General features: G+C 45.9%; 1 protein-coding gene across 1 annotated transcript; it reads left to right on the top strand.

The window, feature by feature from the left end:
- Window positions 1-3,866: 3,866 nt before the first annotated feature.
- LOC126324774 (uncharacterized protein DDB_G0271670-like) lies at window positions 3,867-26,240 on the top strand (the record flags this gene model as incomplete). Its single annotated transcript, XM_049995111.1, has 3 exons — window positions 3,867-3,905; window positions 6,486-7,151; window positions 26,053-26,240. Coding segments are annotated over 3 exons (893 nt in total), but the record flags the coding sequence as incomplete, so codon positions are not given.
- Between the last annotated feature and the right edge of the window lie 1,077 nt (window positions 26,241-27,317).

The raw sequence follows: 27,317 nt of genomic DNA on the forward strand, positions 1-27,317 counted from the left end.
ACACACGCGAGACAGATCTCCTCCTCCCCCCCTTGCCTCCTCCTCCTCCTCCTCCTCCTCCCCCCCTTGCCTCCTCCTCCTCCTCCTCCTCCTCCCCCCCTTGCCTCCTCCTCCTCCTCCTCCTCCTCCCCCCCTTGCCTCCTCCTCCTCCTCCTCCTCCTCCCCCCCTTGCCTCCTCCTCCTCCTCCTCCTCCTCCCCCCCTTGCCTCCTCCTCCTCCTCCTCCTCCTCCCCCCCCTTGCCTCCTCCTCCTCCTCCTCCTCCTCCCCCCCTTGCCTCCTCCTCCTCCTCCTCCTCCTCCCCCCCTTGCCTCCTCCTCCTCCTCCTCCTCCTCCCCCCCTTGCCTCCTCCTCCTCCTCCTCCTCCTCCCCCCCTTGCCTCCTCCTCCTCCTCCTCCCCCTCTCGCCCTTGCCTCCTCCTCCTCCTCCTCCCCCCTCTCGCCCTTGCCTCCTCCTCCTCCTCCTCCTCCTCCCCCCCCTTGCCTCCTCCTCCTCCTCCTCCTCCTCCCCCCCTTGCCTCCTCCTCCTCCTCCTCCTCCTCCCCCCCTTGCCTCCTCCTCCTCCTCCTCCTCCTCCCCCCCTTGCCTCCTCCTCCTCCTCCTCCCCCCTCTCGCCTCCGCTTCGGCGTTTGAGACAGTCTGTCCTTTCTTTTTCCTCTTCTTCCTTCCTCTCTGTGCGTGCCTGAAGGCCGACACACGCGTTTGCACGTGTAGCCGGTGACGGGGTAACGCATAATTCCCCACCTTTGATAGACAAGTAAGGCACGCACGTACCCCTGGTAAAGTCCAGGCCCAGGGAGGGGTGATTGCCTGAGCTGACACCTTCCGACCATGCCAACTGGTCCCTCCGTCCGTTTCTCGGGTGGTGTGACCTGAGGTGTGAACAATCACCTAAGGTGGGAGTGCCCTCTGAAAGGGTCCCCACAAGGAAGGAGCGCGCCATCGGAGACGCAGGCAATCATGGGGGATTCCTCCGCAATGGATTTCTCTTCTTCTTCTCTCTCGACTTCTGCCCACCAGTGACAAAAGTACTACCGCCTGCCCCACAGTTCCTCGTAGTTTCTCGATCTGAGGACGGAACGGATTTTTCCTCTGTCAACCCTTTCGTCATCCAGAAGGGCGTAGATTCCATAGCTGGATCTGTCAAGTCTTGTACCAGGTTGCGTAATGGTACCTTGTTACTAGAAACTGAGAGCGCCTTTCAGGCACAAAAACTGCTTTGTGCCACACTTCTGTACACGTTCCCTGTCCGGGTGGAGGCTCACCGCACTTTGAATTCGTCTTGTGGTGTGGTCTGTACTAGATCACTCGACAGATTGACTGACGAGGAGATTCAGTCTTTCCTCGCTGAGCAGGGCGTGACGGCTATCCATAGGGTCATGAAAAATGTCAACAATGACCTTGTACCGACCCGGACACTTTTCTTGACCTTTGATAGTGTTCAGCTGCCATCGCCCATCAAGGCAGGCTACGAGGTTACTTCTGTTCGCCCCTATGTCCCGACACTTACGCGCTGCTACCAGTGTCAGCGTTTTAATCACACTCGCCATTCTTGTTCCAAAGCGGCTACATGTGTGACTTGAGGCAGGGATGCCTATGAGGGTGACTGTCCACCTCCATCTCCTCGTTGTGTGAACTGTCGCGGTGACCATGCAGCGTCCTCCCGTGACTGTCCCGTCTACACAGATGAACGCTGTATCCAAGAAATTCGGGTCAAAGAGAGTGTCTCCACCTCAGCTGCTCGCAAGCTATTCGCTAGTAGGAAGCCCACGTTGCTCCCAGTGGGTAAGTACAGTACTGTCCTCGCCTCTCCTCAGACTACCAGGGAGGTGGCGATGCAGATATGCGATCTGACCTTCAGCACTACGGTCGTCCGTTCGGCCAGTGCTAAGATCGCCCTGTCGACGTCTCCTCTTCCTCCCGTCGCCCTTCCGACACAAGCGCCTTTATCAGCTTCTGCCAGGACGAAAACCCAGAAGTCAGAAGCACAGGCCTTCAAGAAAGAACCGTCTCGTGCAGACCTTCTACGTACCTCGAACCCTCAGCCATCGACCAATCCTTCCACAAAACGACCTTCCGAGAAGGCTCATAGGAAGCACAGTTCTCCTTCCCCGCCACGGCGCATTTCTCCTCATGCTCCCCCCCCCTCCCCCCCCCCCCCCCCAGCGGTTGCCGCCACAGGCCGTCATCCGTTTCGCCTGGCCACACCGCTGGTAGACGAACATCTGGCCGTTCACCAGCGGAGGAAGCTCCCCCTCTCGGCCATCTTCACAACATGGCCGATGAACCTATAGCACAAATGCACGATGACTGTCCGCTTCCTGCTAGCGGCGGCAGTGCTCGCTCGAAGCCGGGCCTTCAGCGGCCTTCGAGATGACCCCTTCTTGCATCTTCTTCCTCTCACGATGGCACTTATTCACTGGAATATTCGCAGCAAACGCTCCAACCGAGAGGACTTGAAATTGCTGCTCCGCTTGCACTGTCCGCTCGTCGTAGCCCTCCAGGAAACGAAGCTACGCCCATGCGATCAAATTGCCTTGGCACACTACACCTCTGTGCGTTTTGACTTACCCCTGTGGCAGGTATTTCGGCTCATGGAGGGGTTATGTTGCTGGTCTGGGGATGATATCTACTATGATCCCATCACATTGCATACCGGCCTGCAGGCAGTTGCCGTCCGCATTACTCTCCCCACTTTTACATTTTCCATTTGTACCGTTTACACTCCATCGTCGTCTGCCGTTACCAGGGCAGACATGCTGCAAATTATTGATCAGCTCCCTGCACCATTTTTGTTAACTGGAGACTTCAATGCTCACCATACTCTTTAGGCTCTCCAGCATCCTGTCCGAGGGGCTCCCTGTTAGCAGACGTTTTCAACCAGCTCAATCTTATCTGCCTCAATACTGGCGCCGCTACTTCCCTCTCAGACACCTCTCACACCTATTCCCATTTAGACCTCCCTGTATGTACTACCCAACTTGCACGCCGGTTTGAGTGGTATGCGCTTTCTGATACATATTCGAGCGACCACTTGCAGTATGTTATCCATCTCCTGCATACCCCCTCTCCGTGCTCAACTAGTTGGAACATCTCCAAAGCAGACTGGGGGCTCTTCTCTTCCAGGGTGACCTTTCAGGATCAAACCTTCACAAGTTGCGATAGTCAGGCCGCACACCTCACGGAAATCATTCTCACTGCTGCTGAATATTCCATCCCTCACACTACTTCTTCTCCACGCCGTGTACCGGTCCCCTGGTGGACCGCAGCATGTAGAGACGCCTTACGTGCTCGTCGACGTGCTTTACGCACCTTTAAACGCCACCCTACAGTGGCGAATTGTATCAATTATAAACGATTACGTGCGCAGTGTCGTCGTATTTTTAAAGAAAGCAAGAAAGCCAGCTGGGCTGCTTTCACAAGCACCTTCAACAGTTTTACTCCTCCTCCTGTTGTCTGGGGTAGCCTGCGCCTGCTATCTGGCACTAAGGTCCACTCACCATTTTCTGGCTTGACGGTCGCGAATGACGTCCTTGTGGCCCCTGAGGATGTCTCCAATGCCTTCGGCCGCTTTTTCGGAGAGGTTTCGAGCTCCACCTGCCTTCCTCCCCCGAAAACAGGCAGAGGAGGCTCGGCCGACTAATTTCCACTCCTCGAATTGTGAAAACTACAATGCCCCATTCACCATGCGGGAACTCGAAAATGCACTTGCCCGGTCATGGTCCTCCGCTCCGGGGCCTGATTCTATTCATATTCAGATGCTGAAGAACCTGTCTCCCGCGGGTAAAGGTTTCCTTCTTCGTACTTAAAATTGCATCTGGATTGAGGGACATGTTCCCGCATGCTGGCGCGAGTCTATTGTTGTACCGATTCCTAAGCTGGGGAAAGACAAGCACTTGCCTTCCAGTTATCGACCCATCTCGTTTACCAGCTGTGTCTGTAAGGTGATGGAGCGAATGGTTAACTCTCGTTTTGTTTGGCTGCTGGAATCTCGACGCCTACTTACCAATGTACAATGTGGATTTCGTAGGCGCCGCTCTGCTGTTGACCATCTGGTTACCTTGTTGATCTTCATTGTGAATAACTTCTTGCGGAAGCGCCCGACTGCGGCTGTGTTCTTTGATTTAGAGAAGGCTTACGACACCTATTGGAGGGCTGGCATTCTCCACACCATGCATACGTGGGGCTTTCGCGGTCGCCTCCAACTTTTTAATCGTTCCTTTTTAATGGATCTACAGTTCAGGGTACGTGTGGGTTCTGTCTTGTCAGACACCTTTCGCTAGGAGAATGGGGTGCCACAGGTCTCCGTTTTGAGCGTCGCTCTCTTCGCCATAGCGATCAATCCAATAATGGATTGCCTCCCGGATGATGTATCAGGCTTCCTTTTCGTGGACGATTTTGCCATCTATTGCAGCGTGCAGCGTACATGTTTCCTGGAGCGCTGTCTTCAGCGTTCTCTTGACTGTCTTTACTCCTGGAGTGTCGCCAGTGGCTTCCGTTTTTCTTCAGAGAAAACAGTCTGTATTAATTTCTGGCGCTACAAAGAGTTTCTCCCACTGTCCTTACGACTCGGCCGCGTTGCTCTCCAATTCGTGGAGACAACAAAATTTTTAGGTCTTACATTTGACAGGAAACTTAGTTGGTCTCCACATGTGTCATATTTGGCTGCCCATTGTACCCGTTCTCTAAATGTCCTCCGTGTTCTCAGTGGCACGTCGTGGGGAGCGGATCGAACCGTCCTATTTCGCCTATATCGGTCGATCGTCCGCTCCAAGATGGATTATGGTTGCTTTGTATACTCCTCTGCACGTCCATCCATCTTACGCCGCCTCAACTCCAAACAACATCGGGGTTTACGGCTTGCGATCGGAGCGTTTTATACTAGTCCCGTCGAGAGTCTTCATGCTGAAGCCGGTGAATTGCCACTCACCTACCGGCGCGATATACTGCTTTGTCGTTACGCCTGTCGGCTACTGTCACTGCCCGACCACCCATCGTATCGTTCCCTTTTTGACGACTCTCTCGACCGTCAATACGAGTTGTATGTGTCTGCCCTGCTACCCCCTGGAGTTCGCTTTCGTCGTCTCCTTCAACTCCTTGATTTTTCACTCCCTGCAACCTTTAGAGTGGGCGAGAGCCACACGTCACCTTGGCTCCAGGCTCAGGTTCGCGTTCACCTTGACCTCCGCTCGCTCCCAAAGGAGGTTACCCCCGGTTCAGTATACCACTTCCGTTTTGTCGAACTTTGTTCGAAGTACGTTAATATGACTTTCATTTATACAGATGGCTCTAAGACCAATGACGGGGACGGGTGTTCTGTTATTGTCGGGGCACAAAGTTTCAAATACCGGCTACATGGCCATTTTTCGGTCTTCACAGCTGAGCTCTTTGCCCTCTACCAGGCTGTTCTTTACGTCTGCCGCCACCGACATTCTGCTTATTTCATCTGCTCCGATTCTCTGAGCGACATCCAGAGCCTCAGTCACCCGTATCCAGTTCACCCTTTCGTGCACCGGATCCACCGCTCTCTTCAGCAGCTGGTGGACGACGGGTCTCCAGTTAGCTTTATGTGGGTTCCTGGCCATGTCGGTATCCCTGCGAACGAAGCTGCAGATGCCGCGGCCAAGGCTGCGGTCCTCCAGCCTCGGACGGCTTCTTGTTGTGTCCCTTCATCAGATTGTAGCACGGTCATTTGTCGGCGCATTTTATCGCTGTGGCATGCCGATTGGGCTGCACTTACGGACAAGCAGCTTCGGGCCTTGAAACCTCTTCCCGTAGCTTCGACGTCCTCCTCACGTCCTTCTCGGCGGGAGGAGGTCGTTTTGGCCCGGCTAAGAATTGGACACTGCCAGTTGAGCCATCGCCATCTGCTGACGGCAGTGCCGGTGCCGTTCTGTCCATGTGGGCAATTGCTGACGGTCCGCCACATTTTAACGTCTTGTCCGGATTTTAATACGCAGCGTCTTGATCTTGGCCTGCCATGTACTCTGGATGCCATTTTAGCGGATGACCCAGGAGCTGCTGCTCGCGTTCTTCGTTTTAGCAACTTAACACACCTGTCTAAGGACGTTTGATTATGCTGTAGTTTTTTAATCCTATGCCTGTTAATACGTCTTTTATAGTGTTGACCCTTTTAGTTGCTGTTTTAACCTTGTGCCTCGCGGTACATTACTAAATTAGTCAGGGCACTAATGACAATTTTAGTTGTGCGCCCTAAAACAACAACAAAAAACTCTATACTCATGACGTCCTCAAAATGCTGTGACTACATCATCGCCCTTATGAAAACAGTGTCCTCAACAGCTGTGCTTTTTAAATTGGGTACACAAGGACACCAGACGATACCTGCCCCCTAAATGGTTGGGGGACATGCCTCCCCCTCCTCCTCCTACCCCTCCTCCTCCTACCCCTCCTCCTCCTCCTACCCCTCCTCCTCCTCCTACCCCTCCTCCTCCTACCCCTCCTCCTCCTCCTCCTACCCCTCCTCCTCCTCCTCCTACCCCTCCTCCTCCTCCTCCTACCCCTCCTCCTCCTCCTCCTACCCCTCCTCCTCCTCCTCCTACCCCTCCTCCTCCTCCTCCTACCCCTCCTCCTCCTCCTCCTACCCCTCCTCCTCCTCCTCCTACCCCTCCTCCTCCTCCTCCTACCCCTCCTCCTCCTCCTCCTCCTCCTACCCCTCCTCCTCCTCCTCCTCCTCCTACCCCTCCTCCTCCTCCTCCTCCTCCTACCCCTCCTCCTCCTCCTCCTCCTCCTCCTACCCCTCCTCCTCCTCCTCCTCCTCCTCCTACCCCTCCTCCTCCTCCTCCTCCTCCTCCTACCCCTCCTCCTCCTCCTCCTCCTCCTCCTACCCCTCCTCCTCCTCCTCCTCCTCCTCCTACCCCTCCTCCTCCTCCTCCTCCTCCTCCTCCTCCTCCTACCCCTCCTCCTCCTCCTCCTCCTCCTCCTACCCCTCCTCCTCCTCCTCCTCCTCCTCCTCCTCCTACCCCTCCTCCTCCTCCTCCTCCTCCTCCTCCTCCTACCCCTCCTCCTCCTCCTCCTCCTCCTCCTCCTACCCCTCCTCCTCCTCCTCCTACCCCCCATCCTCATACCCCCCATCCTCCTCCTCCTACCCCCCATCCTGCGTGCCCTGCCTGTTATTTATTGTAACATCTACTGTGGGTGCAATGCCTCCCTGCCTCCCTGCCTCCCTCTCCGCCCTTCACCGTTCTTGGCAAGTGACAGGGCTCAGAAATAGACTACACTGATGGCTCGAATATCGATGGTCATGTTGCATTTGCTTATGCTCATGCGAGACATACTGAATAGCTCTCCTAGCCAGATGGCTTCAGTCAGAGTTGGTAGCCATCTCCACACTCTTGAGCACATCTGCTCCTGCACAGGTAAGTCCTTCCTCATCTGTAGTGTCTCCTTAAGCAGTCTACAAGCTCTTGACTAGTGCTTCCCTTGTAATCGATTGGTAATAACTATCCAGGAATCAGTTTATGCCCTCAAAAACCCTGGATATTCAGTAGCCTTCATCTGGACCCCAGGACATATTGGAATCGTAGGAAATGAAATGCTGACAGGCTGGCCAGCAGGCAGGCTACCAGTAAGCCAGCACTGGAGATCAGCACACTGAAGACTGATCTTAGATCAGTATTATGCTGCAAAGTTTTCAGTATCTGGAATACTGAATGCCGCACCCCAACACACCCTAAGTACACCAAATAAATTACGTGCAATAAAGGAGACAACAATTGTGTGAAGGTCGTCCATGCAAGCCCATGGTAGGGACTCCATTATCCTTTGTCATTTCTGCATCAGCCATACTTGGCTGACTCACGGTCACCTCCTCCATCATGAGTACTCGCCACAGTGTCACTGTGGCTATCGATTGACAGTAGTCCACATCTAGTTGGACTTTCTCAATACAGCCATCCTGAGGTGATCTTTTAACCTTCCCGATACACTACCACAGTGTTAGGTCACAATATCTCAATGGCTGATCTAATTTTAAGCTTAAGGGGCTCTCAGTTTAAGGGTGGGTGTGTGATCTCCTCTCCCAGGCCTTCACCTTACCTTCATTTTAACTCTTCGTCACTCCCTCTGCTGCTATCTGACTTCTTGGTCATCTTTCAACCCTCTCTTTTTCTCTTGCCTGGTGGTTTTAGGCCAGTAATTTGTGTGTTTCAGTATGGCTGACCCATCTGTTTTTTATTCTTGCAATCAGCTAGCCCAGGCTATCTGCTATATGCTTTTAGCATCTTCTACCACTTCTTTCCTTTTAAGTTAATGTTTCCACTTGTGGCTTCCCTCTGTCATTTTTTTTCTTCAGTGTGGTTACATAGTTCATTTTACACATTTTGTTTCTTCCTTAGATTTCAGGTGATAGAATTACTTTGGTGTATGGTTTCAATTCGAAAACTATGTGACTAAGGAAAAAGGGACTGACAACCAAACAGTTTAGTCCCTTTAATCCACAAACCAACCAACCTATCTAATTGTTGTTATTGATCTTGTCATGCTCAAATGCTTTGTGGAAGAATGGATGTAGTTATAACACCATGCTGTTGTGATTGTCTTCAGTCCAAAGACTTATTTCATGCAGCTCTCCATTTAATCTTTGAATACCATAGGAAATAGGCTACAGCCCTGTCTGGCTCATCTGGTTTTTGTGTGAGATGTAAATAGCCTTTTTCTCCCTGTATTTTACCACTGCTACCTTAAGAATTTCAAAGAGAATATTTCATTCAACATTGTCAAAAGCTTTCTCTAGGTCTACCAATGCTAGAAATGTAGGTTTGCCTTTCCTTAACCTAGGAAACTTGTAGGGTCAGATTGCCTCTCATTTTCCTACATTTTTTTGGAATTAAAGTTGGTCTTCCATGAGGTTGGCTTCTACCAGTTTTTCCATTATTCTATAAAGAATTCATGTTAGTATTTTGCAACCACGACTTGTCAGATAGATAGTTTGACAATATTCACATTATTACATTCTTCTTGAAGTCTGAGTGTATTTCACCTATATCCAGATGGAATAATTTTGTCATGGCTGGGTCTACCAGAGCTATTAGTGGCTCGAATGGAATGTCGTCTACTCCAGGGTCCTTGTTTTGACTTAGGTCTATCAGTTCTCTATCGAATTGTTCTCGCATTACCACATCTCCCTTACTTTTGTATCCAATTCATTTCAGTTTAACCATTTTGCAGTTCCCATCAATCTCATTTTTTAGATATTTTTATTCCTTTTGCCTGCTACAGGTGCTGCATTTTTTATTGTCTCCTTTCATCATTTAAATTTAATATATCCTGTGATACCCAAAGATTTCCACTAATACTTTTCATTTTACCTATTTGATCTTCTGCTGCCTTCTCCATTTAATCTGTCAAAGCTACCCATTCATCTCAACTGTATTCCTTTCCCATGTTCTAGTCATTTGTTGCCTAATGCTACCTCTGTAACTTTCAACAACTTCTGGTTCACTAAAGTTATTCATGTTACACCTCCATAATTTCCTACCTTTTTGCAATTTCATCACCTTTAATCTACAGTTCAAAACAACAAATTTTTTCTCAGAGTTCACATCTGTCCCTGGAGATACCTTACAATTTACAATCTGGTTCCAAAATATGTCTCACCATTATATAAATTAATCTGAAAGCTCCCTGAGTCTCCAGGTCCCTTTCATGTAACTTGCATGTGTGAGTAAATAGACTGAAGCACCAAAGACACTGGTATAGGCATGTATATTCAAATACAGGGATTTGTAAACAGGCAGAATAAGGCACTGCAGTTGGCAATGCCTGTATAAGACAACAAATGTTTGGCACAATTGTTATATCAGTTAATGTGGCTGCAATGGCAGGTTATCAAGATTTAAGTGAGATTGAATGCTGTGTTATAGTAGGCACATTAGTGATACGGCACAGCATCTCCGAGGTAGTGATGAATTGGGGAGTTTCCTGTATGACTATTTCATGAGTGCACTGTGAATGTCAGGAATCTAGTAAAATATCAGATATCTGACATTGCTGTGGGTGGAAAAAGATCATACGAGAATGGGACTAATGACAACTGAAGAGAATTGTTCCACACGATAGAAGTACAACACTTCCACAAATTGCTGCGGATTTCAATGCTGGGACATCGATAAGTGTTAGAGAATCATTCAACAAAACACTGATATGGACTTTCGGAGCTAAAGGCCCACTTGTTTACCCTTGATGACTGCATGACATAAAGCTTTACACCTGGGCTCATCAACACCTACATTGGACTGTTGATGACTGGAAAAATGTTGCCTCATTGGAAGAGTCTAGTTTCAAATTGTATCGAGTGGATGGATGTGTACAGGCATAGTGACAACCTCATGAATCAATGGACCCTGCATGTCATCAGGTGACTGTTCTAGCTGGTGGAGGCTCTGTAATGATGTGAGGCACGTGCAGTTGGAGTCATTTCGGCCCATTTTTACGTCTAGATATGACACTGACTGGTGACCCATACATAAGCATCTTGTCTGATCACCTGCAACCATTCATGTCCATTGTGCATTCTGAAACACTTAGGCAATTTCAGCAGGGTAATGCGACACCCCAACCATCCAGAATTGCTACGGTATGGCTCCAGGAACACTCTTCTGAGTTTAAACACTTCTGCTCGCCACCAAACTCCCCAGACATGAACATTATTGAGCGTATCTGGGACACCTTGCAATGTGCTGTTTAGATGAGATCTCCAACCTGTCATACTCTCACAGACAACCCTGTAGGATTCATGGTATAAATTCCCTCCAGCACTATTTCAGACATTAGTCAAGTCCACGGCATGTCATATTGTGACACTTTTGCATGCTCGTGGGGACTCTACACGATATTAGGCAGGTTTACCAGTTTCTTTGGCTCTTCAGCATGAATCATTAATGTTGGAAGCAAAATTGTAATTAATATGAAATAACTGTAGAATATTATTGTAAAAATCATAAATTTGCTAAACAGTAATTAGTACCATTTATATTTGGATTCAGACTGCTGTGCCAGCATGTCGTGACTCATTGTTGTAGAGTGGGCTCCAACATCCCACTATGCTTAAAAATGACAAAATGTCAAATGTGCAGGTGCAATAAATCTTTTAAGAGTCATATGTAGAATGACTTTGTTCAGTAATTAATACAAGGTTGTGGATCTAGTCTTCATTAAAACTGAATAACAATTGGTGGTGTAGGCAGAGTCTCAGGAGCTTGTTATGATGGTAAGGAGGGAGCTGTAGTTTGACCTCCAGAGGTATACCAGAGCATGTTGCCTAGAGTGGGCTCATAACTGTAGTCTATAGCTCATAGTTCAAACCTTTGCCTTGTTGAGGGTCCAGGTGAGTGACTTCATTATGTAGCATGTGGAAGTCTGGGATCAGCTGAGAGGTATAGTCAGCACTTGTGGGAGCCTTGAGTGGTTACTTGGGCCACAGAAAGGTTTTATCAGAAGAATTGTCTTGCTGTAATGGGCAGAGCTGATTGTGATGTTAGACAGTATTCTTAGGATGTGATATGAAAGCATAGTTAGCATATTGGTTATTTCACCTAGCACTCTGACATTTCTGTACCTAGCAGAATTACCCCCTGATTGACACTAAATTTGTGGAGCAATTAGAAATACCTCCATATTTCCAGTTCTGTAGTCTTGGGCAGGTGCTCCAGCTAACTGAGACACACACAAGGTACCACCACTTAACAGAGAATTAGGTTGTGACCTTTGTGTCTACCACCTCCATGGCCATTATGGCAGAACTTGTCCTACATATCCCCAATATTTTATCAGCCAACCAAACAACCACAGTGCCTCCTGCTTATCAAACTGATGATGATTTCTCATTTCTGAATTCAACAGGCCATCAACATTAGTGTGTTGAGTGGTGGACCAGTAGTTTACCTTGTAACAGTAACAGCTCAATAACAGTGCACACCACTGTAATCATTGTTTCGCCTTATCTGCAAGGTTTTACCATAGCTCAGAGAGTGATATTAGTGGCTTGTGGACCATAACCAGGTAGAATTTTCTTCCATATAAGAAAACATGGCATTACTCGATACCATAAATAGTAGACAGTGTTTCTTTTCTTGTATGACTGTTATTCACTTGAGGCCCTCTGTTTCAGACATGTATGCAATCAGTTGTTCTGTTCATTGGGGAAAGGGGGGGGGGCATTTATTTCACAGCCTATTGTCTATTCTAACATGCAAAGTATATGCCACCAGGAGTAAATGTAGTGGAGCAGAAATCAGACTTGCAAACAACTTGTTAGGTGAATAATGACTGGTGAGCAGTGTAAATGAAATTTGTTTCCTCTTTTTGAAAAGTACTGAGAGGTATGATACCTGTGCAGCATATCCCCCTGTGGGTTCGGGGGTAAGAATAGGCCCACGGTATTCCTGCCTGTCGTAAGAGGCGACTAAAAGGAGTCTCAAACGTTTTGGCCTTGTGAGATGGTCCCCTAATGGGTTTGACCTCCATCCTTCTAAATTTTCCGAAGAGCGAGCTGATTGGGGAAGGGCGCCTTACAAGGAGTGATGTGTCCATCATGCATTACCATCTCTAGCCAGGTTTGTCGTCATCGCTTAGCAGTCCCGCTCACCTACCATCTCTTGGGCGTGGATTTGTTCTTGGGTGCAGTTTATTGCAGTCTCCTATGCTGTGTTGCTTTATGCGCCAATGACGATATTGGACTACATCACCTGAAATCCAGCACAGTAGCCAGTCCGTTGTGGTGGGGCCGCCATGTACCCTGTTGGTTGTAGCCCCCTGACTACACAGGGATCGCTCTGCTGATGCCAGCGCCGTTAACTCCCCACGTATTCCAAGGAGTAGATGCCTATCTCCTTGGGGCATTGGGACTCCCGGCAATGGCCATCCTGCCAGGTGGTCGTTGCTGAGGCTGGGTGGCGCCCGTAGGGAGGGCCCTTGGTCGGAGTAGGTGGCATCAGGGCGGATGACCCGCAATGAAGCGTGGTACATCATCTCTTGCTGGCGGCCAGCCGCCAGCAGTCTCTAAGCGTTCCAGGGCTCAATACAACGCAACTACATATGACCGCAAATCGTTCCCCTCCCTGGCTACACCATGGGAGGAACGAAAGACTAAGGATGCCAGCGAAACATATTCGCCCCGCTACCTGGTGTGTACGAGAGCTGATGGTGAATCCTTTACATCCATGAAGCCTCAGTTCTTCGTTGAGCACTTAGAGGACAAGTTCGGGGAGGTGGAGGGCTTGTCCAAAATGCGCACGGGCTCGGTTTTGATCAAATCGGCGTCTTCCGCCCAGTCCCGCCGGTTACTCGATTGTAACAAGCTGGGGGATGTTCCGGTTACAATCACGCCCCATAAGGGTCTTAATATGGTCCAGTGCACAATATTCCATCGGGACCTTCTATTGCAGTCCGATGTCGAGCTTTGCGCCAATTTAGAGCGGCGAGGTGTTCACTTCGTCCAGCACGTACATCGTGGTCCAAGGGATAAGCAGGTTGCCACCGGTGCCTTCATCTTGGCCTTCGAGGGTGATACTTTACCTGAGAAGGTCAAGGTGATGGTCTATCGTTGTGACGTCAAGCCATATATCCCTCCCCCGATGCGGTGCTTTAAGTGCTGGAAGTTTGGGCATATGTCTTCCCGCTGTACTTCCAGCCTCACATGTCGAGATTGTGGACGCCCATCACATCCCAATACTCCATGTGCTCCGCCTCCCATCTGTGTAAACTGCGGAGAGCACCACTCACCTTGCTCGCCGGACTGCAGGATCTTCCAGAAAGAGCGCAAAATCATGGAGTATAAGACCCTGGACCGCCTGACATACACTGAGGCCAGGCAGAAGTTCGAACGCCTCCATCCTGTTCGAATGACTGCCTCTTACGCCGCGGCTACTACTGTTATGGCCCCATTAGCTCTCCCTCAGACTGCCACCTCTCAGAGCCGGGATGCTACACCTGCCCCCTTGATGGTGGGGGGCACTTCACTCCCTGCTGCTCCTGCACTACCTGCCTCAGGAGCAGCAACCCCCCAACCATTGGGGACATCAGTCCCCACTTCTAAGCTGGGGAAGCCTCAAACTTCCCCGGCTCGAATAGCACGGAAAGGGTCGCTTGGGTCCCTTCCTTCCCAGGTTTCCGCCTCTGGGAAGGGTGACGTCAGCCAATGGAAGAAAAGCAGACCAGCGGCTGGTCGCAGGGCTTCCTGCTCCTCCTCCGTCCCGGAGACTGACTCGCTGGAGCCCTCCCAGCCAATGAAACCCAAGGACCAGAGAGACAAGACGAAGAAGAAGACCTCTAAGGCCAAGGAACACGCGGTGGCATCCACCCAACTGCTCCCTACAGGCCCTGCGTCAGAGGATAAGGTGGAGATCCGGGCGTCCGCTGAGGACCTGGATCTCGCCGGACCCTCAGACACCATGGAAGCAGATTGTACTGGTCCTCCATCGGTGGCAGCAGGTGACCCAGTGGCGTGATCTGCCTCCTCGGTCCCTTCACGCCTTTTTCGGACATTGACAAAGCGATACTCCAGTGGAACTGCAGCGCTTTTTTCCACCACCTTGCTGAGCTTCGCCAACTCATCAGCAGTCACCCTTTCCTCTGCATTGCCCTACAGGAAACTTGGTTTCTGGCAATGCGGACCCCGGCCCTACGTGGGTATCGGGGTTATTACAAGAACCGGGCAGCTTATGAGAGGGTATCTGGTGGAGTCTGCGTCTACATCCTTAACTCTGTCTACAGCGAATGTGTACCTCTTCACACACCTTTAGAGGCTGTCGCTGTAAGGATGTGGACGCCTCAGCCTATTACTGTCTGCAGTTTGTATCTTCCGCCAGATGGTGATGTCTCGCGTCATGTGTTGGCTGCATTGATAGCACAACTGCCTCCTCCTTTTGTGTTACTGGGCGACCTTAACGCCCATAACCCCCTGTGGGGTAGCGCCGCGATTACTGGCCGGGGTAGAGATGTGGAGACTTTTCTCTCGCAGCTTGACCTCTGCCTCTTAAACACGGGAGAGCCGACACATTTCAGCGTAGTCCATGGCACATTTTCGGCCATCAACCTTTCTATCTGCAGCCCCGGACTTTCACCATCCATCCACTGGAGTGTTCATGACGACTTATGTGGTAGTGACCATTTCCCCATCTTTCTGTCACTACCACAGCGTCACTCTTCTGAACGCCCCTCCAGATGGGCTCTGAATAAGGCTGATTGGGGCTTGTTCTCCTCTCTCACCACTATCGCACCTCCTTCCCATGACACCATTGATGCGGTGGTTCAGTCGGTCACCACCGGCATCGTTTCTGCGGCGGCATCTGCGATTCCCTGTTCATCCAGGTCCCCTGGGCGGAGGACTGTGCCTTGGTGGGCGCCCGAGATCGCAGAGGCGATTAGAGATCGCCGGCACGCTCTTCAACGCCATAAGCGGCACCCGTCCTTGGAGAACCTCATCGTTTTTAAACATCTCTGTGCCCGTGCCCGACGCCTTATTCGCCAACGGAAGCAGGAGTGCTGGGGATGGTATGTTTCCACCATTGGCGTCCGTACCTCTGCATCGCAGGTTTGGGCTAAGATTAGGCGACTCCATGGCTATCGGCCACCTGTCTCTGTCCCTGGGCTTTCGCTGAATGGAGTGGTGTGTCCTGACTCCGACACGATTACGGACCGGTTAGCAGCGCATTTTGCTCAGTGTTCCGCATCTGCGAATTACCCACTGGCCTTCCGCTCCCGGAAAGAGCGGTTGGAAAGTTGGAGGCTTTCCTTTCACACGCGCCACGCGGAGTCGTACAATGCTCCTTTCAGCGACTGGGAATTCCAGAGTGCACTATCTGCTTGCCCTGATACGGCTCCTGGGCCAGACCGCATCCACAGCCAGATGCTGAAACACCTCTCTGTGAATTGCCAGCGACGCCTCCTAGATGTTTTCAACCACATCTGGGTTGAGGGTGTGTTCCCGTCTCAATGGCGAGAAAGCATCGTCCTCCCCGTGTTGAAACCTGGCAAGAAGGTGGACAGCTACCGCCCCATAAGCCTCACCAACGTTCTTTGCAAGTTGCTAGAACGTTTGGTGAGCCAGAGGTTGAGTTGGCTCCTCGAGTCTCGAGGCCTTCTGGCTCCGTCTCAGGGTGGGTTCCGTAAAGGCCACTCTGCCGTCGATAATCTGGTCTCCCTAGAGTCTGCCGTCCGTACAGCCTTTGCACGCCGCCAACATCTGGTTGCCGTCTTCTTCGACATGCGGAAGGCGTATGATACGACTTGGCGATATCACATCCTGGCCACACTTCATGGGTGGGGTCTTAGGGGCCTGCTCCCGATTTTTATTCAGAATTTTCTGTCGTCTCGTTCCTTCCGCGTGCAAGTTGCTGCGTCCCATAGTTCCTCCCGGGTCCAGGAGAACGGGGTCCTACAAGGGTCTGTCCTCAGTGTCTCCCTGTTTTTAATTGCGATCAATGGGCTCGCTGAGGCGGTGGGATCGTCCGTCGCAGTTTCGTTGTATGCAGACGACTTCTGCCTCTACTACAGCTCCGCTGGCATTGCAGTTGCTGAGCGCCAGCTGCAGGGCGCTATCCGCAAGGCGCAGTCGTGGGCTGTGGCGCACGGCTTCCAGTTTTCAGCCGCTAAGACCTGCGTTGTGCATTTCTGCCGGCGTCGCACGGTTCACCCTGAGCCACGCCTTTACCTTGACGGTGAACCTCTTGCTGTGGTAGAGACGCATCGGTTCTTGGGACTGGTATTTGATGCCCGGTTGACTTGGCTGCCTCATATTAGGCAGCTTAAACAAACATGCTGGCGGCATTTAAACGCTCTCCGTTGCCTTAGCCACACCAGATGGGGTGCCGATCGGTCCACCCTTCTCCAGCTGTATCAAACGCTGATCCAGTCCCGCCTTGATTATGGGTGTATGGCTTATGGTTCGGCATCGCCATCAGCATTGCAATTGCTGGATCCCATCCATCACTGGGGGATCCGACTCGCCACAGGAGCATTTCGGACAAGCCCTGTTGACAGCTTACTTGTGGAGGCTGGTGTTCCTCCATTGCGGATCCGGCGCAACCGACTTCTGGCCGCTTATGCTGCCCACGTTTGTAGTTTGCCAGGGCATCCCAACTACCGTCTCCTGTAACCCGCACTCGATCGTCCATCTTCCAGACAGGCGGCCCCGGTCAGGGTGTACGATCGCGGTTCGCATCCGGGCTCTACTGTGTGGGATTGAGTTTTTTCCTCTCCCGCCTGTTTTCCGGGCCAATCTCCATCTGCCCCCTTGGTGTGTGCGCCGACCATGCATTCGGCTGGATTTGGCACAGGGTCCGAAAGACTCGGTCCCTCCTCCGGCCCTCCGCCGCCGCTTTGTTTCTCTCCTTGCCGAGTTTCCCGGATCTGCCGTGGCCTATACCGACGGTTCGATGGTCTCTGGTCGCACTGGTTACGCTCTTACTCTAGAGGATCATTGTGAGAAACGGTCGCTGGCACCCGGGAACAGTGTATACACTGCCGAGTTGGTTGCCATCTGTCGCGCCCTAGAGTATATCCGCTCCCGCTCAGGTGAGTCCTTTGTCATCTGTAGTGACTCACTGAGTGGTTTACGAGCTCTTGACCAGTGCTTTCCTCGTTCCCGTCTGGTGATGGCCATCCACGAGTCGCTCCATGCTTTTGCTCGTTGCGGCCGCTCTGTGGTCTTTGTTTGGACCCCAGGTCATGTCGGCATCCCGGGCAATGAGCGGGTTGACACGCTGGCTAAACAGGCAGTGAGTTCACCGGCTCTGGAACTCGGCCTTATGGAGTGTGATCTCCTGTCGCTTTTGCGCCAGAAAGTGCTTGGTGCCTGGGGTGACGAGTGGCGCACCCTGCCCACGCCCAACAAACTTCGGGCGGTGAAGGAGACGACTGGTGTGTGGCGCTCCTCCATGCGGGCCTCTCGGAAGGACTCTGTCGTCCTCTGCCGGCTGCGCGTTGGCCACACGTGGCTGACGCACGGCCATTTGTTGCGCCGGGAGGACCCACCGCTATGTCGCTGCGGGGCAGCTCTGACGATGGTCCACATTTTGGTGGACTGCCCGCTTTTAACAGGACTCAGGCAGACGTTTGCGCTGCCTGATACCCTCCCTGCCCTTTTATGTAATGAGGTTGCTATGGCGGACCTCGTGTTGAGTTTTATTCGGGCAGGGGATTTTTATCGTATGATTTGAGTGTTTGTCCTTTTATTTCCTGTATTGACTTGGGCCTTTGGCCTGTGGTTTTAAACTGTGGGTTTTAATGTCATTTGGTGGTTGGCTTTTCCTTATTTTCATGGTCGGCCAACCACCTTCACACTCGGTGTGATTTTAGTTCCGTTTGTCTGGTCTTTGTCTGTCTTTCTTGTATTGTGTCGTCCCTTGTCTCATTTCTCCATTTTTAACGACTGACAGTTTTTATTTCGTGTGACCTTAGCAGTCTGGCCCCTTCAATCCCACACCCAACCAACCAACCAACCTGTGCAGCATAGAGCATAAATTTACCATGGCAATTTGTGATGACTAAGACTAACTGTAAGATTGAGGTGTGTACACAGATTGAGAGTTGCTTCAGTGTGGGTTAATATGGGCTGAAGACCATTTTTGCTTCATGTAGGTTACTAAAAGTTGTTCTCTGTTAAGATTTGCTGTTCGGTAGATGCAGTAACTATATCATCACCTAGATAGATTGCAGCTAGTGGTATCACCTGTATAAGCTGCTATAAGCATTTATGAAATACAGCTGGAGGAAGGTAATGTATTATACTCATAGAGCCCAAAAGGCTCCTTAATGAAATTTGTCATTAAAAATATATCACTTTTTCAAACCAACAGCTCAATTCATGGAATCAGTACTAGAAATAAGAATAATCTTCACAAGGATTTAAACTCACTCACTCTAACACTAAAAGGTGTGATATTCAGGAACACACATTTTCAATAACTTGCCAGCAGCCATAAAAAGCTTAACAACCAATGAAATTCAGTGTAAGAGAAGCCTAAAGGATTCATTGGTGGCCAACTCCGTTCACCATTTCAGTGCAGTAATGTGTTCATTGTAAATAAGAATTATAGTAGTTGTATTACATGTGTATTACCTTATAAATAAAAACAACTTTTTTAATTTGAATTCAGTGAATTAGTGTTTGTAATATGATTCTTTCATATAGCGTTCATTAAAAAAAGACTATCATTCCACTTAGGAACTGTGGAAGGAACATTACCTCATTTGTTTCAGTTGTAAATATTTGACATGTATTATTGCTTTTCTGACATGTATTATTGCTTTTCTGACATGTATTATTGCTTTTCTGACATGTATTATTGCTTTTCTGACATGTATTATTGCTTTTCTGACATGTATTATTGCTTTTCTGACATGTATTATTGCTTTTCTGACATGTATTATTGCTTTTCTGACATGTATTATTGCTTTTCTGACATGTATTATTGCTTTTCTGACATGTATTATTGCTTTTCTGACATGTATTATTGCTTTTCTGACATGTATTATTGCTTTTCTGACATGTATTATTGCTTTTCTGACATGTATTATTGCTTTTCTGACATGTATTATTGCTTTTCTGACATGTATTATTGCTTTTCTGACATGTATTATTGCTTTTCTGACATGTATTATTGCTTTTCTGACATGTATTATTGCTTTTCTGACATGTATTATTGCTTTTCTGACATGTATTATTGCTTTTCTGACATGTATTATTGCTTTTCTGACATGTATTACTGCTTTTCTGACATGTATTACTGCTTTTCTGACATGTATTACTGCTTTTCTGACATGTATTACTGCTTTTCTGACATGTATTACTGCTTTTCTGACATGTATTACTGCTTTTCTGACATGTATTACTGCTTTTCTGACATGTATTACTGCTTTTCTGACATGTATTACTGCTTTTCTGACATGTATTACTGCTTTTCTGACATGTATTACTGCTTTTCTGACATGTATTACTGCTTTTCTGACATGTATTACTGCTTTTCTGACATGTATTACTGCTTTTCTGACATGTATTACTGCTTTTCTGACATGTATTACTGCTTTTCTGACATGTATTACTGCTTTTCTGACATGTATTACTGCTTTTCTGACATGTATTACTGCTTTTCTGACATGTATTACTGCTTTTCTGACATGTATTACTGCTTTTCTGACATGTATTACTGCTTTTCTGACATGTATTACTGCTTTTCTGACATGTATTACTGCTTTTCTGACATGTATTACTGCTTTTCTGACATGTATTACTGCTTTTCTGACATGTATTACTGCTTTTCTGACATGTATTACTGCTTTTCTGACATGTATTACTGCTTTTCTGACATGTATTACTGCTTTTCTGACATGTATTACTGCTTTTCTGACATGTATTACTGCTTTTCTGACATGTATTACTGCTTTTCTGACATGTATTACTGCTTTTCTGACATGTTCTACATCCTGCAGGACCCCCTCACTAAGAATTAATTGCAATGAAAGTAAATTTAATCTAATCTAATCAATTGCCATAAAATGTTTTAATTCTTCGTCTAAGGGTATTTGCAGGTACGTATCATCTAGGAATATCTTGGAACAGAGCTGGTTACCTTGTAGCTTTGCCAGTAATAATTCTAGACAGAAAAGAGGATTAAAATTTAAGTAATATTACAAACTGACAGTAACTCTAAAATAACCATAAATCCAACCTGTGCCAGTAGACTTCGTAATTAAAGTCATGAGCATCATATATTGGCTAGATGTAATTCGTGTCACAACACCTGATGCTTCTATGATCATTCCGCTTTCTCTACCCATGCATTCAAATGCAACTCGCATACACATGACCAGACTTCTGGCTTCAGCAGCCTGAAACTCAGCATCTCTGATGTATGATGAATAGCAGCTATACTTTTCATGATATTGTTATGTGCCATCCTGGAAGTTCCATTGTAAAATTGTATTACATGCACTGATAGGTATACACTCATTACTAACTAGCATATAGTAAATTATGATTTTGTACTATAGTATTCTAGGCCAGTTTAATATTAATTACAATTTTTCTTATGATGTGTACTTGCACATGTAAGTTAAATTTCCTTTTTGTTGCAGCAACTGCATTGGAAATTGTATTAAACTTTAGTGTTCATAAAATCATTTACACTGTAGTAAAATTTTTCTATCAAAGGTTTGAGGGCGGTTTGAAAATATTTTTATTATGTACTTGAAATTCAAAGGTAGTTTTTCTAGGGCTTTTTTTCATGCATGGGATGGCTTTGATTTGTACTTCACGATGTTGTCTATGGGCTCATGGAAGAGGTTCCATTTCCATGTGTGATCATTGCATTGTATCTTGTTACCTGGAGTTTCAGGAGCATATCTGAATTTTGTCCAATGTAGGAGTTTTTATTCGTATGTGGTGGATAGTGTTAGTATGTTAAGAGCTTTGAGTGCTGGTGTACATGATTCTGCAGATTAAGGGTCAGTTATCATTCTTATTGCTCTTCTTTGTAATTTGAAGAGTCCATTAACGTTTGTTTAGGAGTTAGGAGATGCTTCTCCAATCCATAACTAAACATCAAATGGATTACTGCATACTGTATCATTTTCATAATATTGTTTTCTTCTACATAGCTGTGTTTGTGCAACACAAATAGGTTTGAGATGAGTTTTCCACTTACATGTCCGATGTCCTTATCCCAACTAATATTTTCATTTATTATTATTGTAAGAAATTTTGTGTGTTTGGAGCTCTCTGCTATATACTCATATATGTATATGATATCTTAACTGTAAAGGTTTCTTTAGATTGAAATTTAGAAAAAGTGTTATAGTGGTGTTGTTAATCATATGCTTCAAAGTTATATGCTCAGTCCAAGTGCTATTCTAATGAATTATAGTTCTCTTTGCATAAAATGTATAAATCACTAAACAGAATACTATTAGAGATTTAAACTGAACCTTTTATTTGAAAAACAAAACCAGCACATGCACCCAAACCAAAAATGTTAGTTGCTTTTGGTGAACTCACTACAAAAACCGTTAGTAGTTTACACATTTCTATAGATAACATTGACTGTTACTTGCCTTTTAAAGAAATTGCACAATTCGTGTATGTTACCATACAAATCCTCGTTGCCTCCAAAGGTGATGAGCCAGTATGACAGTATGTTTTAACATGAATTAGGGTATCCACATGAAATCAGATGCCCAAATTGTTGAAAATTAGTTGAATCATTAGTTCACTATCAGCTAATACCACAGCAACACTCGATGGCCTGATGCTCCCCTGGGACATGCTGCACCAAGCTGCAGGTCTGCACTACATAGATAGATGGCAACTATGTGCCCACATTTCTTGTAAGCAAAACATGTATCTTTGTGCTATTGGTAATCATACCAGCTGAATTGGTGGAAATCCTCAGCACAGAATTTCCTTGATTTTCCTACCTGTTGCATACTACTAGTGCAATAACTACCACTAATAAGATTAGCAGATTTCTATCCTATATGTGTTAACATTTTTACATAAACCAATTTAGAAATTACTAACCACATTCCTAATATGCTGAATTGCACTTCTGTGCACTAGTACCACAGAATTTATACAAATGTCATTCTCAATGTAGGATACACATTTGGAAGCTGACAGATCAGCATGGGATGTACAATGAGCAGTGGACTACAACATAACATGTTACCTGAGGTAGAAGATTAAAAGCCTCATCCAGCAGTAGATTAAATCAGGTTGCAGCAGACTGGGGCTAGGCGAATCTGTTTGGACTGTAAATCAAATTAGAGAGGAAAATTCTTGCTGCTAGGTACCTCCATCTATTAGGCATAGGCCAACAGTTGTTGGAAACGTTAAGCTCCTGCTCACTGGTATTTTGAAACTAAGTACAGGCCTTGGGCAGATTGTATAGGATATTAAGCTGTTTATAGGTGATTTCCACCCTGCACCAACTGTAACAGCCTTTCCAAGATTATACATATAGTATCATTAGTGATAGACATGTTAGGAGCAGCAACTATGAACAAAGGTGTTGAGTCTGATTGATGTTCATGCTCAACATGATCAGACTTGACTTAACAAAGCAATAAAGTGAGTTAATTCAGAATTGAGTGGGGTGGTTGTGGGCTTCAAGTAGGGCTCACATTACAGTTGTCCCAGTTTATGATACTGGGATACATGTCAATAGTAAGAGAAGAAATAGTTGACAGATCTGTTAGCTAAGAGAATAAGGGGTCCACAATCACACGTGACAAAATTTCTGTAATTACTGGTTTAAGGGGGGGGGGCCTTTTTTGGGTTAACTTCTTCATCTAGACAGGCAGTACTGAAAGAGACTAAAATAAATGAAATCTCTAATACTGCCAGACTAGAGAAACTGGAACGTGCATTTAGTATCGTGCACCAAAGTATTATAGGCCTTGAATACCAAGGTTAATAATATTCTATTTACCTAAATGAACTAGGAAGTGGAAACTTAGTTAATGTAATTTACCTATTTGATCACCCTATAGGTAAGGGAATAGAAATGTTACATGTCATTTCATTCAGTTCTTCCCAGGGCAGTTCAACATGTAAAAAATCTTGTATATATATTATAGATATCGTTTGAATTTTCAAATAACTGTACTGTTCTGTCCTGGATGTAATAATAATAATAATAATATTATTATTATTATTATTATTATTATTATTTATTATTATTATTATTATTAAGGCAACATGTCACCATCAGTAACAATGGAGCTTGCGAGAATGGAAATGCAGAAAACTGACCAAAATTCCTGGATGTGCATACTGATCTGAACTCATTTTGGAAATCGCATATTATAGATATTCCCAAATGCTTAATATAATAAACATTTACTCTATGTGCAGATGCTGATTTGGTGATAAAATCATAAAAAAATAGCTTTTTAGCGCATAGTCTGGTGCTATACTGAATAATTTTCCAGGACAATTCCACGCTGCACAAAGTATTTATTGCACAAAAACATGCTGGTAACATCATAAAAGTTCATGTAGGCAACTTTTTAAACGTATATCATTGAAAATTAGTTAAACTGTTTAGAAAAATTAGACATGCTAACAATGGCCTGAAAATACATTTACTCCTTAGAAACAACAGGGTGAGTTGTTGCAAGTATGATCCATGGAATGTGCAAAAAAGTAAATTAAATTGATTGATAACAGTGGATGCATGTTGGACAGCTGACTAATCATTGTTGCATGCATTTTAGGCAGCTGATGGACCATCATATGACTAAGCTATATAAAGAACTTTGATAAAACTGTGTTCAGGCTTTCTGAACACTGGCCCAAACAAAATAAGACAAACACTTCACAAATTAAACAGTCAGTACAAGTATAAGCTGTGTTACTGTGAGTATTATAAAAGACTATAGGTCAGGAGATTATGATTAATATAACTGACTCACTCTTTGACTTTCGTTGGAAGTAGTATAGAAGATGCTATACGTAGTTGCTTCTCAAAATAAGACGATACCAAACTAGTCCAGATTTCTAATGAGAAGTTGCTAAGTTCTTAGAATGTTCATACTCTTCACAATGGCCGGAATACTGTAGAGTGACCCAGGCACTGTGAAGCAGCCCATATAGTTTACTTCTAGAATTGAATAACAAAGCAGACTGTACATGATTATCTGAAATATTAGTACAATTTCAAAATTTAGAAACTGTTGAACATCTGCATTCAAAGTTGGCTTCAAATCACCAAACATCAGAATGATATGTGTTGACATCATCAACATAGTTACAAGAAGTGGTGTTGATGTTTCTGCGATATTTTGAACTTTCTAAATGTACAGTTGCAGCATCAGTTACTGTTGCCACAATTCAATAAACTTTATGTCCATGATGCAGTAATAAAATGAGGATTTGAGTTCATTTGCCTCAGTTTTGTCATAGCCTGACATTAACTATGCTAGTCACTGCTCCAAAGCACACATCATGTGGAAACCAAAATCAACATTAAGTGAATGGCTGGAAATGTCTGTGAGATCAAATGTTCTGCCTGTGCTCTGCATGGGCTCACACCAGTACCAGTTATCAGATCAAGAACAGTCTCATACAACAGATACAAATAGTTTCAAATTAATATACAGGTCCATAAAAGTGATTATATTGCACAACTATTAAAAGGATTTAGACCTGAAAATGACAGAATCCTAGAAAATGGGTTTGTAGTGGTTACACATTACTGAGAGCTGTGAAAAGCACTTCATGTTCCTCATAATAAGAAGATGCATAAGAAAATAAGGGCTGATTTGAATCTTCCACACAGATTAAAATTGCATGCCAGACAGAGAATCACACTTGAGACATTCACACTTCATGGAGAAGTGTTCTAGCTGCTAAGTTATCAAAGTATGTGTCATGAACCACCTACATAACTTCTCTCCTACCATCACCTCTTTCATCTTCCAAAATTTCTTCACAGAATTTCTCCTGTGTACGATATGGGACTACCAGTTCTGTGAGAAATGAGTACTAGTCATGCAAGGTATGAAAGAGAATTTCATCATTCTATACCACAATTTGATCAAATTTTGGGCAGATGTCACAAACTGCAGAGGGATGATCTCTTGAAGCTTAGAGCTGTTTAGTCCCTTAAACTGTCTCAACCAACCAACCAGCAGACAGTTTTAATCAGACAGGTAGTTTCAAATCAACACACACTCAACTTAAAAACAAAAATTCATATTGTAAAAAAAGTATCGGTACCCACTACGGAAACATTATTTTGTGGAAGCCATTGTGGGCTACAGCAAATAGACAAGAGGCAGTAAAAAGCAGAAGCATTAGAACTACAACAATGTTCAAATTATTGACTACCGTTTATTGTATTACTGCTGGCCAAATTGTAAACTGAATGTTATGAGGTGACTAAATCATATTCATTAATATGGGTCTCGGAAAAACATCTAATGTTTGTAACTTCCTTCTTACAAAATTACCACACAGACTAGTCACTAAAAATACAAAATCAGTTTTATCATGAAATACATTCAATGATGATTGTTGTAGTTCAATTATTACAGGTACCTATTATGCAGCTCCAGAAGAAAGTTGAGGAGCTCAAAGAAGAGGAAGAAGTAAAAGTGGAAAGCTATAAAAATGTTCTGAAAGACAAACAGCAGCTGGAGGGACCTAAAAATGAAGTATTGAACTACATGAAAGCTGAAAATGAGATTGCAAAATTAAGAAATGAGCTGATGCAAAAGTACATGTAAGCCTTTCTTTTCACTTCCAAGTAATGTCTTAAATAATTGGGATATAGCTCACTACTGTTTGACAAATAACCTTAAGCTAACTTTTAAATGTGAAGGAAAGTTAGTTACAATGGGGTGCAATGCAAACCTTGTTGTAATATTTAATGAGTGTGTCAATTTTATTTAATTTGTTGACATGTTATCACTGAAAACCATGCAGACTACAGTTTTCTGATTAATCTTCCTTTTTTAAAAAAAATGTATATTCTGCCCATTTTCTCTGCTCTAATATTAGCAGTCATATTCACAACCAACTCTGTGATTGGGAAGTCCTCAGCGATGGTATTACATTTTATACAAGAACACCACAAACAGTGGTATCTTGAACAAGTTTTATTAAGGCACTACTGGTTTCCTGGCAGATAGCCACATCAGGTGCATATCTAAATGACAAGAAATAAACAGTGGTTATGACTGAACCCCTCTGCATCAAAGTAATACCAGAACCTTAAGCACCTAATTGTGAGAATAAATAGAAACACAAGTGTACTTGCAAAAATTAAAACATGGTAAACAATGTGGCAGAGAATACAGAATGCCTCAGCTTTATGGTTACCATAGTGTTGTAGGTTGAATAGTCAATGAATAAAAAGTTGGGAAATTGAAAACATCCTACACAATATAACCAGGATGCTCCTATAACAAAAGACTGAAAGTGAAACACTGGACGAAAAACTAACATACCAGTGAAGCAAGGAGCAGAAGGCTTACTAACTAGTCGTTACAACACAGAACCATCCAGGTGAGCTGCAGCAGTTACTGGCTGCACAGCAAGTCTGGAGTGAGGTGGTGAAGCAAGGAGTGTGGTACACAAGTTGTTGGGACAAAGAGCACCACCATGACATGGGATGAAAGAAAGAAAGACCACACTGCCTAAATTCCAAGTGTAGTATGGAAGTTAAAGATTCGTTGCATCAGTCTTGACAGAATATGAGTAATAAAATAAGTACATGTATGGAAAGTCTACAAGATAAATCCAGATTCGAGAGCAAATTACATTGCACACACAGTAGTGCAACAAACAAATATACAGT

This window comes from Schistocerca gregaria, unplaced genomic scaffold (assembly GCF_023897955.1).
Source record: "Schistocerca gregaria isolate iqSchGreg1 unplaced genomic scaffold, iqSchGreg1.2 ptg000902l, whole genome shotgun sequence".
Lineage (NCBI taxonomy): Eukaryota > Metazoa > Arthropoda > Insecta > Orthoptera > Acrididae > Schistocerca > Schistocerca gregaria.